The 15,536-nt window shown below is 36.9% G+C and overlaps 1 protein-coding gene across 16 annotated transcripts in view; it reads right to left on the bottom strand.

Annotated features, from left to right (window-relative positions):
* The window catches only part of LOC578619 (lethal(2) giant larvae protein homolog 2), a 68,756-nt gene extending 54,303 nt beyond the window's left edge, over positions 1 to 14,453 (bottom strand). For all 16 annotated transcript variants that reach the window (XM_030984176.1, XM_030984177.1, XM_030984184.1 and 13 more), the window contains exons 1-3: positions 14,385 to 14,453; positions 13,892 to 14,218; positions 9,079 to 9,176 (exon numbers count right to left, since the gene is read on the bottom strand). In XM_030984176.1, coding sequence (XP_030840036.1) covers positions 9,079 to 9,176; positions 13,892 to 13,987 — 194 coding nt within the window. In that variant the 5' untranslated portion in view covers positions 13,988 to 14,218; positions 14,385 to 14,453. The remainder of the gene's footprint in view (positions 1 to 9,078; positions 9,177 to 13,891; positions 14,219 to 14,384) is intronic.
* Positions 14,454 to 15,536: the final 1,083 nt, after the last annotated feature.

Below are 15,536 nucleotides of genomic sequence, written 5' to 3'. Positions count from 1 at the left end.
TATGAAAATAACACTCTTTAACTTGATTTGAATTGAACTCTATGCAAAATTTGGGGGCTCTTTTATGACTTTCAGGGGCTCTTTTTTGTGCATTTTGGGGGCTACTTCGCCCCGAGCCCCCGTCTATTTTTGCCCCTGATGTTTAGTCATTTATCTATCAAAAATTTAGCTTGCACATTTGTGTGGTCGCAAAAATGGTAGCATGAATTTTCCCTCGTTCCAATTCCCTGAATTCTTTTAACATTAAAAACCGATCGAATAAACACAGTTTATCCTCTTAATGACATCACCAAATCTGACATTTTAATGGCCACGTCTAAATGTCTAACTGATGGGTAACGATTAAATATTTCCTCTAATTGTGTTGTTGACCTTTCTGTACCCCTGACTGAACAATACCAACAACTGAAGAAGAAATTCCAATAAGAATCACCACTCCCACAGACCACACCCACTCAAAATATTTTCCCAAATTGACATGCATTGAAAGTACATGTACGGTATAAAGACCAAACAATAGCTACTGTTCATGTACATTCACACAGCATCGTCATAGTTTTTAACTAAGTTTGCAAACTCGAAGGTATAAACCATGAACCATGTATAAACAAAGATCAACTTATAATGTGGAGGGTTCAAAGAAAGAGAAACAACATGTATTCAAATTTAACCACAAAAAGTACAAGCCAGGGAAAGCATTCATTTTAACTTCAAGCTGGTGTAATCAATTGCATAAGTATGGCATGTAACTTTGAGTAAGGACCCGCGCTGCTAGTACATGTAGTTTTCGCGCTAACATTTAAAGATCATGGTTTGTATTAACTTTGAGTTAACTTAAAGCTCGTAACTATTAATGCGTCCACATGGTCCCTAACAAGGTATCTTCAAAATTTAGAACAACAACCTACATGTACATAATTATGTAGATTTACAATAAACAGGTCTGCCGTGTGAATCTCAATAATAATGTACTTTTTGTAGGTTTATCTACTACACTGAATACTGAATGAACATTTAGTCATGCTTACTCATTCTTTTGTGGTAAATTATTTCTGGTGCTATTGTTGATGTCAATAATATGGTTTGAGAAACTTGACAATAGCCTGAGAATGACACATAATGACTTCATATTTCAAAAAAGCAATAAAACTACAGATTTGTATGGTGATAAGTCACACAATAGTTTCGTAACCAAAGCAACAATGAGTCACGGCTGTCAATCTCCAGATATACTTTCCTAATAATTTGTCTCACACAAATTCACTGTAATGTAATGCTGTACATGTATGTACATTTGTATGCACAAGTAATATTGTATTTTATCAGGCAAACTACAATGTATGCAGGCCTAAAAACCCAAAGCCATTCATTTACGGTTTATGTACATGTCTGTGAAACAGTATGACATACCTGTATACTGTACGTATTGAATAATCATGATTCTTCCCAAAAGTAGGCCTACAGCTAGGTACATGTACATGTAGTTCTTATACAGTCAAACCTGTCTATAGCGACCACCCAAGGGAAACACAAAAAGTGGTCTTTGTAGACAGGTGGTCTTTGTAGACAGGTTCCTTTAGTACATGATTCAATGAGAAACCATTTTCAAGGGAAACAAAAAATGTGGCCTTTGTAGACAGGTGGTCTTTGTAGACAGGTGGTCACTAAAGCAGGTTTGACTGTATTGTAATAGCCTGAGGATTGGTACCGTAAGTGAAACTAACTCAAGTAAATCGCCCATTTGATATGAAAGCAAAATATCAACATCGGAGTGGCAATTAAATCAACAAATTTATATTGTATCAAGTCAGGAAGCTAAAATAAATGACTTGCAAATTAAGTGAGGCAAGGGGAATATCAAACTGCCTAGAGATATAATTTACAAAAGATTTGGCTTAGTAAATCACTTTCAGAAGATTAATTCTGCATAACTTTTTATTTTCTTCAAAAGAATTTGTCTTATTCATGAAGCTTTTGCATGTCGATAACAAGAGTAGATTAACAATCTTTTTCTGGTAATCTATGGAAGCATGCAGGTATGGGGTATCATTTTCTTTTGAGGGCACCCCAACCTTGGCTACATCCCTGCACTGTATCCCGAATGTTACAGGAACAAATCTGGAAGAAAGACAGCTTTCCAGCCCTGGCAAAAGCACAGCCATCAACCCTAAATGTTTACATACTGTACAACTCATTCACTTTTAATAATACAAAGGAAGGAAACATATCAGATGTGTTCATGTACATGTACAGGGAACACAGCATGTATAATTGCTTTGACCAGCACAGATTGTAAACTCAATAATCCATATGCAATTTCATAAACACACACCAGTAAAGTAATAAATTAAGAGTATAGATCAATAGCCTTGCATCAATTATTCCACTTTGTAAATGTTGGCCTATATAAATAATGTATAACAATAATCTACAGTACATACAAAAGTATGTGTGTAAGCCCACTTGGTGACTGTTAAAAACAGCTGAAATACTGTACAATTCTTTGACCCCACCCTGCCTATTTGACTAACTGTTAACAGTTACAAGTTCAATCTATTATGACCCTTGTATCTAGCCATAGGTTAAGAGGGAGGGTATACAAAGCCAAGCCCATCATAAGAAAACTCCCTTTGTTCCCCTGTGGACAAAGAGGCCATGCAATGGGACTTGATTACATAATATATTTACCAAACTACTGGTGATTTACAGTATATTGGTACCATTTATGGTAACCATTAGAGTGTATGGGGAAATTCAATAGATTATCTGGAGTACATGTACATGTAGATGGACATACATGTACTACTTACACTGTACCGTAATTAACGGTGTATAAACCGCACCATTTTGCCGCCGAAAAAAATTCAAAGTCGGGGTGCGGTTTATACATGGTACACAAAAAAAGAAAAAAGAAAACAATTTCGATTTATTCCCCTCCACTTGGCGCTATGCCTGGTAATGTCTCCCAGCTCAGTAATCGGTGTGTTGCACTATGAACATGACTGACAAAGAAAGCGGACAAAATATACAGTTCCTTAGGTAGACAAAGGAACATCCCTTCACTGCTATTACATGTATGTAAAAATGTGTAGAACAGGTGTCACATGCATATTCACCTGTTCTACACATTTTTACATAATAGCAGTGAAGGGATGTGCCTTTGTCTACCTGATGAACTGTATATTTTGTCCGCTTTCTTTGTCAGTCATTTTCATAGTGTTGACTCACCACTCGGAAACTAAAACAACACTCAAATTTGTCTGTCATCTTGGTTTAAAAGTAATCTTTCTGATAGATCTCAATACCGGTAAAGGAATTATACCTCAACGATGAACAATTCAAACGGATGCACAAAATAAGAGTACCGGTACCCGGCATGTAGTTTATAATAATAATTCCTCCAATTTTTCTTCTATTACACAGCGTACCACAAGGTTCTATGATCCTAGGTCCTCTACTGTTTTTAAATTATACATTAATGATCTTACACATTCAGCTGCACCTCGCAGTTAAATGAAAGGCCTTCCCGCGTGGGTTTTTTAACACGGACCTGGCTTACTGCCGACAGAGTCGGCGTCGGCAATTTATTTTTTATTTTATTTATTTTTTTAGGGTGAAAAAGAGGGGTGCGGTTAATACACGAGGGCGGTTTATACACCATTAATTACGGTACTTGTTAAATTTACACAACTCATGTAGAGTGTAGGCTACAACGAAAGACTGTGCATACAGTACATGTACATGTACACTACTGTACAAGGTGCAGCTTATTTGTTTTCTTGGAAATTTGTTGTTTATTAAGAAATCTTTTATCTTTATAGATATACATGTAGAGAGAAATGAATTCAAGGAATAGAGGGAGGGGTGGGACAAAGGGCGCAAAACATGATACAGAAAATATCAATAAGCTAGTTTAGGTCAATCTTGATGTTTAAACATATACTGTACAATGTACAAGAACAAGGATGTTGGCCTACTGGAAATATCAACTACATATTGTGGGCCTACATCCTAATGTACTGTACATCTACAAAATGTACACATTTCCTTGTAAAATACCACAACAAAAGAGTAATAACTAATTTGTCAAGAGAGGAATGAGGCATTTGTATTGCCTACGCTAGACCACTCGATAGGGCTAATGCTTTAAGTTCAGGTGAAAGTGCAGAACGATTCCCTTGACCCCTCTGACCTTGAGAAGACAACCTTGAGCAGGAGATAGGAACACTGTAGAACTACATGTACATGTACATGCACACTGTAGAAGCGATTCCTCCAGATACATGTACAGCCTACAAGTACATGTGTAGACATCTTGCAGAGCTACCAAGTGTCACGCAGTATTTCTGTCATTTGTCATGATGTTTGCTACTGTTCAGATACATGTAGTACATGTACATGTAAGTAGTACAGGCCCAAACATCTCATCATCATCATCATCATCACCATCATTATCATCATCATCTCCATCATCATTTTCGTCGTCATCATTATTATCATCATCGTCATCATTGCGATCACTATCCTCAATCCAGTGAAAATGATTGAATACTAAAACTGGGATAATTCTGGATGAAACAAATTAGAAATAGAATATGTATATCCCTAATTACCAGTAATTAATATTTTGATCACCACCACTCACCCAAAAGAAATTGTTCAATGAGGGGCAAACCTAATATCATTCATCTAGTTTGAATTAAATCTCAATATTCATCAAACTAATTTGAACAATTCCTCCATAAATACATGTAATGTACATTATGAGAGAACCATGCACACATTACATGTAGGATGTTTATCTACTGTATATTATCAAGCTGAACATATGATCCAATTACTTTAGGCTCGGCATTTTCAAAGGAACCACACCAAAACATGTCAAGGATATGTCGTATCGACTGGCTTATTTTTCTATCGTGCAGCTTACTCTTACATTTGAGCATGGTCCCTTAACGCTTGCATACATAACATGATATAAATCACCAGCATGCATTAGATCGATTCATACGCATCATTCCTTCTACGTACACATGAGGGGAGGGGGGGGGGGGGAAGCAAGTCTAATTTTCGAGCAGCGTGTAATTGAGCTCAGCAGGGTGTAGCTGTCTCACGACTCTGCTTGGTGAAGTGAGATGAGCTTGAAGCAAAGTACATCGCACTGTCCTGGACAACGCCCGCCCAGCGCTGAAGATACCAGGGTACATGTAACTCAAGGGTGAGATGGTCAACTCCAAGCAACTCTCAACATGTACATGTACATGTACTGTGCTTCAGCCAGTTATCTTCAACTTGTGTATTCATGTGTATTTATAAAGAGATGTTTACTTTTATATGAATTGTGGTCTGATGGGAAATTTTGTTTCATTTTGTGAGCCCTTCATATTTAAATGGGAGAAAAATACCTGTGTAGGCCAACTTTGTAGGAATTTGTACCGAGTGCCGAAGAAAGAGAAAGATTCAGGTGAAATTTAGAGTAAGGCCTACACAAAGAAACCCTACAAGAGCACAAATTATATTAATGAGAAAATCAAAGGAAAAATTGAGGATTACTGTACATGTACAAGTATAATGTACATGTTGGCCTCCTACAAAGTAATATAAAAGTATAAGGACAAGCATATTTTATTATCTGATGAAAAATATCAGTAAATTGATGAATTATCACAAAATGCATTCATTGACATATGGCATGACTTATAACCAGGTCCAGGGAACACCCATAATCGACCATTAACCAAAACAACCTTGTCATTCATAATGATGTAAAATCTGTAATGTAAAGTCTAGTATGGTCTGTACATGTACTGTACATGAACATGGCCTACATGTATACATGTATGGTGCTCAAATGTATATTGTACACAATTGTTTCATTCATTTTGGGGGAATATCCTTGTATTGCAACATATAACACAAAACCAAAAAAAAAAACTAATCCCCCTTTGTTTTGCTTCATATATCATCAGACATTATAAAGCATGTTTAAATAGGGACAAGGATGTCGATCTCGCGCCAAAATTTGAAACGGCTGAACTTCACACCTGGAGGGCCCGAGTGCAAATAATTGAAAGGACCGGAGGGCATGCATTCACGCACAATCAACGTACGGCCTTGCGTTTGTATGCAGTACAATTGGAACACAACAAAAGAGTCTCCATTACATAGACTTTGTGTGCAAGCACAAGAGGAGAGTTCACATAATTCTGTTGGTACTGTGCTCCTATTATAAAGAAAAAATGGCAAAGAAATACATGTAAAAGCTTAATTTGAATTAGATTACTGCTACAGTACTACTGACAACTAATACAAGAGATGTACTTCTAAGAGATTGTACATTTACTGCATCTTACATGTACATGTACATGAACATGATAGTACTTGTAGTTTGATATAGCAAACAGATCATACAGACATACATGTAGTTTGGGTCTATATGACATACTGCGTGTTTGAATCTACATTATGTAATATTCCGCCACTAAGTTTTCTGCAGTCTTAGACCTTTAAAAAAAAAGGAATGGAGTATGCTCAATTTTAAATCTGAAATGCAAAGCAATACATACATTTACAGGTCTACATTGTACATGATATGTCATACCTGGGCCACGTTTCACTATAAAGCCTTGTTTCAATGACAAATGACAAAAATCAATGACAAATCTGCTGATAACCAATTCATCAGAAGCAAGGATATCACTAGCTTAAATAACAAGTTTTGTGTAATGGGCCTACAATGTGCAAATGTGTAGAGCTGCAGAGCTGCAGAGCAGATACTGGGAATCTACATGTATCTGTTGTTCATTCAAGGAATGTTGAAGGTAATATTGTTCATTCGTGGAATGTTGAAAGTATTCATCATGACCATTCAAGCTTTAAAAAGGTCAGTTATATACATAAACTGAGTCATACTTTTAATGGATGATGCACATCTTTGCATATAATGCAGTGAACAATGATACCAATGATATAGGAATGCATTCACATTTGTATTTTTTTAATAATTATTGTATGGAATTAATCATAATCTCAATGGACAATAACACATCTTTGCATAATGATTAATAATGATCATACCAATGTGAACGCACCCCCATTGACACGAATCGAGACAGAGGAATACACACAGACAGATAACAAAAAGCCCTACATGTAGCATGTCAATGAGCTGTATGTGAGTGAGTGATTGGCTAGCATCTATGCACTTTACCCTGCACTCGCTGCTCGTGATGGGGGGATCAATATATTTGCAGAGGGGCGAAATTTGGCGGGTTGGCTTGTGTCCCAGACATAAGTGTTTGAATTTCAAATGTAAATAATGAGGTCATCAACGATAAATTCAATTAAGGTACACGTATGCCATGGTTTAGATGCGAGTAATTGCACGTGCTATTACTCCAGGGGAAAATGTGTAAATGATCAATTTTGTGCAGAAATGTTGAGAGAGAAGTTGGCATGACAAAACCACGTGAGACTTGAATCTTTAATGAATTGTTCCAACAAACTGAAAATTTGTAATTAGTAACTTTCATTGTGGGTAGGTGTATAGAGGTACAAGTAATAGAAATATACAGCCTGTAGAGCAGCGATTTTATAATATTCATTCAGGGGGTTCACTATCTTAATCGATTCAAATAATAACCAATATATTTTCACAATATCATACTGTAGTCCAAATAAAATATGAATACTTGGCAAACTGCAGGCCTATGCTATCATGTGACGACCAGCTGTTGCAGACTTTGCTAAATATAACATCATGTGCGTCTGTTCAGAACATTCATGAACCCAAATATAAAGGAACCTGTATAACTGCTAGGCCCCTTAATTTCATTTCAACTACATGTATGTGTTAACTTTATATTTGACTTTGGCAGCTACCTGTAGTGTATGACAGATACATCAGTTGGATGAAGGCTGGAGTGTGTATATTATCTGCTTGAATTGTGACATGTACAGTGTATTGAGTACTTGCTCAACTACAAGAGAGGTCAACATATTGTATCTTCATAGTTCATTGGAAGAGCATGATAATAGAAGCTCTTTGTCCAGAAGTGTGTAGACCAGTAGCCATAGCCTATCTACATGTATGATTAATGGGTATTTCAAGTGGGCTATAAATGGACTTGCTCACAAGTCTGTGACTTAGTAATGAGTGAGAATAAACGATGACTGACTAATTTGCATATCCAATGGGACTGGGAGGATGAGATTGTCTCGATGTTTAATAAGTCCACTTACGTCGTCAGGAGTATGGATAATAAGATTTGATTGGACCCTCAATCGATACCAATTTATCATGTTCAATCTGCTTTGTCCTTTCAAATTGTCTTATTACTTTAGCTCCTACAGCTTTTAGTTGAAACAAAGTGCATCAATTAGAGTCTGTGATGCAACATGAAGTCATGAATAATACAGCTACTGTATACCAGACATTCATTAGAGCCTGTGACATACTGTACATATAGACAAAACGTTAAAGCCGTAACATGACATCATGAACACATGCTGTACACTGTAAATTCATTAGAGTCTATGACGTAGACTACATCTACCCTGCAACATGAAATCATGAATAATGCATGATTATGTCAAATGAGGGCCGCATAACAAAATTGACTAATGGGAGCCGACACTTTACAGTGCCAAATATCTTCGAGCTGCTTGCAGCATCAAGCTATAGATCAATGAATGAGGTCATTTAGTTAATCATCAGGAGTGAGAGCGTATTTCTGGATCAATATTGGAAAACAACGACTAACAGAAACAATAGCGATGACTCATGTTTGCTCACTTATTGTAGCATACCAATGCCATTGTTCACAGACAGCTGTTACTGGTTGATATTAGAGAGAGAGAGAGAGAGTACTGTATGTATTTGAGATGGTACAGTAAATGAAAAAGAGAGAAAGACAGAGATGCCCTGTTTAGAATGTGACACCACGATGACTGTCCATCCAAGTTCTCAAACAATACCTCGCATTCTTTAACTGAAAAAGGAATATATTGAATGATGACTTTTTATGATCATCACAAGATCAACGGGTGATATCTGTTGATTTGTACAGTAAAGGATACATTTTGATGACTCCGTTTGACGTTCCAATGGCAAAGATATTCAGCTTCGGATCGTAGGCAAGGGCAGTTGGTTTGTTGGGGAAGCCATGCTCAACAGTCTGCGAAAGAGAACAAAGAAAATTGATTCATTATTATGATGTCATTATGATGTCATCACATACAGAACTTTTTTTTATTTGTTATCATAGTTCATACAACCACTCATTATGAATTCATACAATGCATACATAAAATTTGTCTGGACGGTCTGGACCCTACTGTGCAGAAGCAGCTGTTCAAAAAGATTGTTTACTAACGTTAATATTCAAATGTATGCATATTGTTTTATAAAGAAAGGTTGTTTTTGACAATCAGTTACAGTTGTAGCTTACCCAAGGCTTGCCCTACATATCAACAAGTAATGCATGCAGTATGGATTCCAAGTACTGTACATGTAGTTCATTCATTAATAAGAGGTTAATGGAATACCTCATCACTAGGTCCCCAGGAAAAAAACATCCATAAACTTGAATAATATGTAAAAATGTATGTTAGTAAACAGGTCTATTGTAGTAGTTTCACATCCACGTACATGTACATATACATGTACATGTACACATTTAACTGATATCATATCAGATTATTGTGGACATACATGTACAGTGTACATGTACACTAGCAGGGAAGCTTGAGGGCCGCAGAAACCAATCCAAATTCGCTCTTCTCTACTTCTCCTAGATGTGCACGCACCACATTGCTGAATAATTGATAAGAAATTATTCCCTGGCTTCGGGGAGGGATCATAAATCCCCTGTCAGAGCTATAAAATGCCACTACCTCAAGCTAAACGCATCACGGAACATGATACAACGTATTAGCTGGCAGATCCCCCAGACACAACTGTAAACTAAGCCGTCAATCAGACCAGGTACCTGCCAAACATGACAGATATAAGATCCCTCATAGAACAGACTTGCAGGTCAATTTGCCCTAGGAAGTCATTGATTAAGGTCAGATCCTTGAATGGCCTACCCTGGTGATGATAAAGTACAACTTGGACTACTGCGATGTCAAGGTTATTTTAACCTTGATGGAAATATTTATGAGAGGTGCTCCCTTCTTTTTCTATTCATATGAGGTAAAAATCCAAGTATAGCTGGTTATTCTGTATTTAGAAAATGCTTTGAACACAAGTCTACATGTCTACATGTACATGTCACAGTTTCAGCTTGCAGAAAAATCAGAAAATGGGAAGATGAGTGAATGTACTATAATTATTAAGGCATCAACTCTTCACAATGCATTGATTGTCATGCTGATACACCCACCACAGTAATAAATTCCCATTAATCCCTAGCCCCACCCTTCTCTTTATGAAACATCATGACTTTTAACAGTGGCATGTACATGTAGGACACTTTTCCCCCGCCTGTGAGAAAGGATTCTCATGATCAACCGTCTTATTTTGTCGCGTTTCCCTGATCAATGTAAATAGTCTACAGTTGAAAAGTGTACATCATACTACTTGCCTAGCATCCAAATTTACATTACAATGTCAAAATGGAGTACAACCTGAACGGTTTCCCAAAATCAATTACAGCTTTGGTACTCTGCAGAACAATATCAAGGGGACATCGAATTTGCAGAGGCATATGGGTAATACAGCTCTGTGAAACACATTATCGCCAAGCGAGGGGCAAACATGTGGCACAGACTGACACGCAAAGCCATTTTAATCAAGAAGACAGCCGGCCTATAAGGAAAGATGAGAAGAATACACGTGGCTATGTATTTGTCTCCCTAGCTGCCACGAATACACACCAGCGGAAGACGCACCCCAAGTATGCGCATCCTGAATGAGACTAATATGAGAGTCACATGTACTAAGCTCTCCATTGTTTTGAGCCTACATAAACATTAACCATCATCAAGGGCAAGGCTTCTGGAAATGAAACTACAATTATTTTTCTTTCTCAATTTCAATTAACAACATATGAAGTTTATGAGAAAATTAACATACTGCTGACCCACATATTGATGTACTTCACCTAGATGTAACTTTCATTTTCAATGAGAAACTGCACTACATTAAGGTAGTATTCAACTATTACAGAATCACAATTTTTGATTGAACTGTCAAGTGTTGAAACAAACTGACTCAGATACCTCTACGATTTACCTGAATACTAATGATAATACTATACAGGCCTGAAATACATGTGACCTACATGTACATGTACATGTACAGTCAGTTGCATAATTGCAAGTGAAGCTAATAGCTAGGGTTTATCTTTTTTATTGATATCAACTACCTGATCGGTCTTTAACGAAAATCTGAATAAATTAAGTCAGTTATTAAAATGCCCCATTCAAAAGAGCACTTGTTCATACTAAACATAAAATTTGAAAATGCCATGTTACTTGTACATGTACATGTACAGCCTCTCAATTCTGATGTTCGAAACAAATACCAATTATATTCTTCTTCTTATTCTGGTAATCTTCAAAGGGCAGGGCTTAAATTAATCCAAGGCCACCAAGGCCATGGCCTTAGATGCCCCTTTGATTGGCCTCAATGCCCCTCTCATTGGCCTTGGAGATTTGTTGTGCCCTTTCAAATTCTTCCTATTTGTGCTGTAATATAGGAATGTGCCCTACAGAAAAATGGCCTTGCCCTAAAAATATTGAAATTTAAGGCCTGAAAGGGCTATGTAGCCTATCACCAAGATGAACTAAAGATCACATTAAAATGATGCATTTTCTTTACAAATGCTCAATAAACGTCCATATCCATGGGTACTGATCATTTTATTGCATAAAAGTACATGAACGCACTATCTTATCATGACTCATACTGTACATGTAAATAACCCATCACTCAGCAAATACAAAAACTGTAACGTAGACACACAGACAACGTGGCTTGCGAACGCTAATGCCCTGGTAAAGAGGTTGCCCATCTTTTGTTCCCGCCTCACATGGAGAGAAGTTTTTCTTATTGATGCATGCTGCACACAATGCTTGGAGCAACAGGTGTACGGCTTGCGTACACAAAGGCATTGCCAAAGTTCATGGCCACGTGTGAACAAAAAAGTCAATTCAATTCTATTTTACGAGTTATAGATCTATCATGCAAACATTTTCATGGCAAAAAGAAATTATAAAACAAAATTAACGTTCAATGGCAGCTGATGTTCTATACACTGTACATCCCTTGTTGGTTGTTTTTCATTGCCAAATATCGTTAAAGATTAACAGTAATTTAATTAATCTATTCATTTATAGATATAGTTTTTGTCTCTTATTCTTTATTTTAATGATATAATTTTTCACTCTTCGAAAGCAATACCAGTAATTATTTTGGCATTTACATGCATCTCTATATCCTTCTTCCTTCTTTTGTATTGAAGTGCTTTGACTAGCAATAAGGTGTGTTGCTTTGAACAGGCTACGTAGGCCTTGTGTAGATGAACTTTGTGTTATCACTTTACATGTTTCTTTTGTTTGTGCCTGTTTTGTTTTTTGTTTTATTTCTTTTACTTCTTATTTTTATCAATTTTTTCAACTGAATGTCTTCATGTAGTGTAGGCTACGTACAGAGAACATGTATGATGTCGGTACCTAAAGGTAGTTAAATGGTTTGTTGAAATTGCATTTAATACATAACACTCGTGCAGTTTTTCTCCATTGTGAGATGGACCCCAATAAAAATCATATATCCAAGTCCAAATATGTTACCAATTTCATTACTAATCTTAAATCTATCTTAGTTTCAGATTGCCTTAAACTGATGACGTTTACAAAACTGTTTCTCTTCTGCAGTTGCATTACGATACTACTACTAGCCACACCAGCCACTATCAGGTGCATTGGCTGTGTCTTTTTTTCTTTTTATATAATGACTACCGAGACACTGCGAAGATCTTGTTCTGTAGACTGTAGACGAGCTGTAAGAATTTTGATAATAATTAAAGTTTTGACAACATGTAACTGTAAGTACCTCCAACTAGATCCTACATAGACTACATAGACTACATAGATGTAAGTCTGCCACCGAAAAATTAGTTCATGCTCTGATTTCCTCCCGTCTTGATTTTGCCAATGCCCTCCTAATCAATCTACCCCAGAATCTAGTGTCCAAGCTTCAGAAGCTTCAAAACGCTGCAGCTCGTATTGTTTCTCTGACCACCAAGCGTACCCACATTTCCCCAGTTTTGCAGTCGCTACACTGGCTCCCAGTAAAAGATCGCATTGTTTTCAAAATTTTGTTGCTCACCTTTCATTGCGTTCACGGCTCTGCTCCTCAATACCTTATCTCTCTAATCCAAAACTACACTCCTGCAAGACCTCTACGCTCATCCACTTCCAATTTTCTTGTAACCCCCAAAATTACCAAAACGTGGGGGGAAAGATCTTTTGCATACTCTAGTCCTAAATTATGGAATGGCCTTCCTGAAGACATCAAAAAATGTTTATCCTCTGATTCTTTCAAAACTCATCTCAAAACATTTCTTTTCAAGTCTTGATCTTTTTTCCTGTTTACACGCGCCTTGAGCACTCCACAGAGTGGATTTGGCGCGATATAAGTTACATTATCTATTATTATTATTCTATAATGTAAGCTGTCATATTGTTCGTAAAGTGCCGTTCTTTATATACGAGTATGAGTATGATGATGATGAATGGAAGGACATAATCAAATCAAATTCAATTTTCAATCAAACTTAAACATTATCGTATACAAACTGAAGTGTTAATAACGTCATTGTTCATGTTGACAAAGCAAAAAAACTGTTGATTAAAAATGGTGATCATCTGATCATAGTCTACAAACCTTGTTGAATGCAAAGAGTTCCTTTCGCATTTTACGCCGTTCTTCAATAGCACCAGCATTCTGCCGATGAAATAATTTCCTCATTCGACTGGCCATTGTGGTATTCCTAGATTTATAATTCCTTCAATCACAATTTGTCTGTATATTCCACGACTCCCTCAGTAAAGCTCAGCACAATATTCCAGTTGTTTGCGGACGGTACACATGCACAAAAACGAATGGGGTTGATGATTCAGTAATTCAGTTACACCCACAATATACCGGAAACGCGTGGAGGAGCTCGTATACAGCTTGGTAGAGCCAAACGCAGTCTGCTACTCAAGAATCCTGCGAAGAAAAATAACCGGACAAAACTTTAAAATTGAGCAAACTTTACAAGGCTTCAGTGAAATTTATTTGCTTCATATAAAGGAAATCAATCAATCATTAATGAATATGACTGTTATTTTCAGTTTTTCTGTTTTATTTTCGAAGAAATTCTGAGATGACTTACCGTTTGCTGCTAGATTTGGATCGCAGATTTGTAAGCGGACCGGATATTTTAACGCGCGCGTGTGCGTCAAAGCAAATTTCATACGTGCGTCCGTTAGTGCGTCGTGTTGATATGGTGAAAGATGCGAGACGTATTCAGTTATCATGTTTAGAAGCTGCAAAAGATATAATTGAATAAAAAATATCTAACCTCTTTTCACAAAGTGATAGTGACAATATGATTCATTCTTGATTCTCAAAACTTTATTGATCTACAAAGATTGAACAATGAATAAAGTTCTCAGAAGAAGGTACCAACTTTGATATCTATCAAGAATAAATCATATTGATAATCATTCATGAAGAGGTAAGCAAAATTCATTCCAATTTTATAAAAATGTCCAACATCATTCAAAGACGATTAAAGATATACTGTTATACATGTACCCCCTCCCCCACGCATTGTACAAGGAACATATCAAGGATAAGAGGGGCATAGTCCGAGAATATTTCTGATATCCATAAATAAGAGGGGGTCGAATAAATGGTCCAGCTGTAGAGGTAATCAAATCTTTCGGGGGATTTGGGGATCAAAATCTTAGGGGCACTAAAATAAATCGAGTTGTATACTTTCTTAGGTTAAATGATTTGACTAAAATTATGGTTTACTGTTCCGCCCCCTGCATGTTTATGTTTTTTTTGTATGTGTTTCCTTTTATTCTATTACCGTAAATCCACCCAACGTTAATTATTTCACTCAGTTAGTTATCCAGCGGGGACTCTGGCACAACGCCATGATCTGTCCCTGTAAAATTTAATTCATCGATGATCAACCTCAAACAAAATGAGGATAATGCTATAAATATTATAAGTTGATTAAAATTCAAGTATGCCGAATATCGAATGAAAGGGTGACTTGATCAATCATCGTTTCATCTCTCTCACTCACTCTGCCCCCCCCCCCCCGCTCTTCTCTCTCTCTCTCTCTCTCTCTCTTTCTCTCACCTCTCCGTCTCTTTCTCTCTCACCTCTCCGTCTCTCTCTCTCTCTCTCTCCGTCTCTCTCTCTCACTCTCTCTCTCTCTCTCTCTCTCTCTCTCTCTCTCTCTCTCTCTATCGAGTCATAATATATAAAAGTGGGCCACTTCTTGAAAAACTGGAATTATATACTGTAC

This window comes from Strongylocentrotus purpuratus, unplaced genomic scaffold (assembly GCF_000002235.5).
Source record: "Strongylocentrotus purpuratus isolate Spur 01 unplaced genomic scaffold, Spur_5.0 spur5_scaffold_14, whole genome shotgun sequence".
Lineage (NCBI taxonomy): Eukaryota > Metazoa > Echinodermata > Echinoidea > Camarodonta > Strongylocentrotidae > Strongylocentrotus > Strongylocentrotus purpuratus.
The sequence above is the reverse complement of the archived record's forward strand: the minus strand, read 5'-3'. Positions and strand labels throughout refer to the sequence as shown.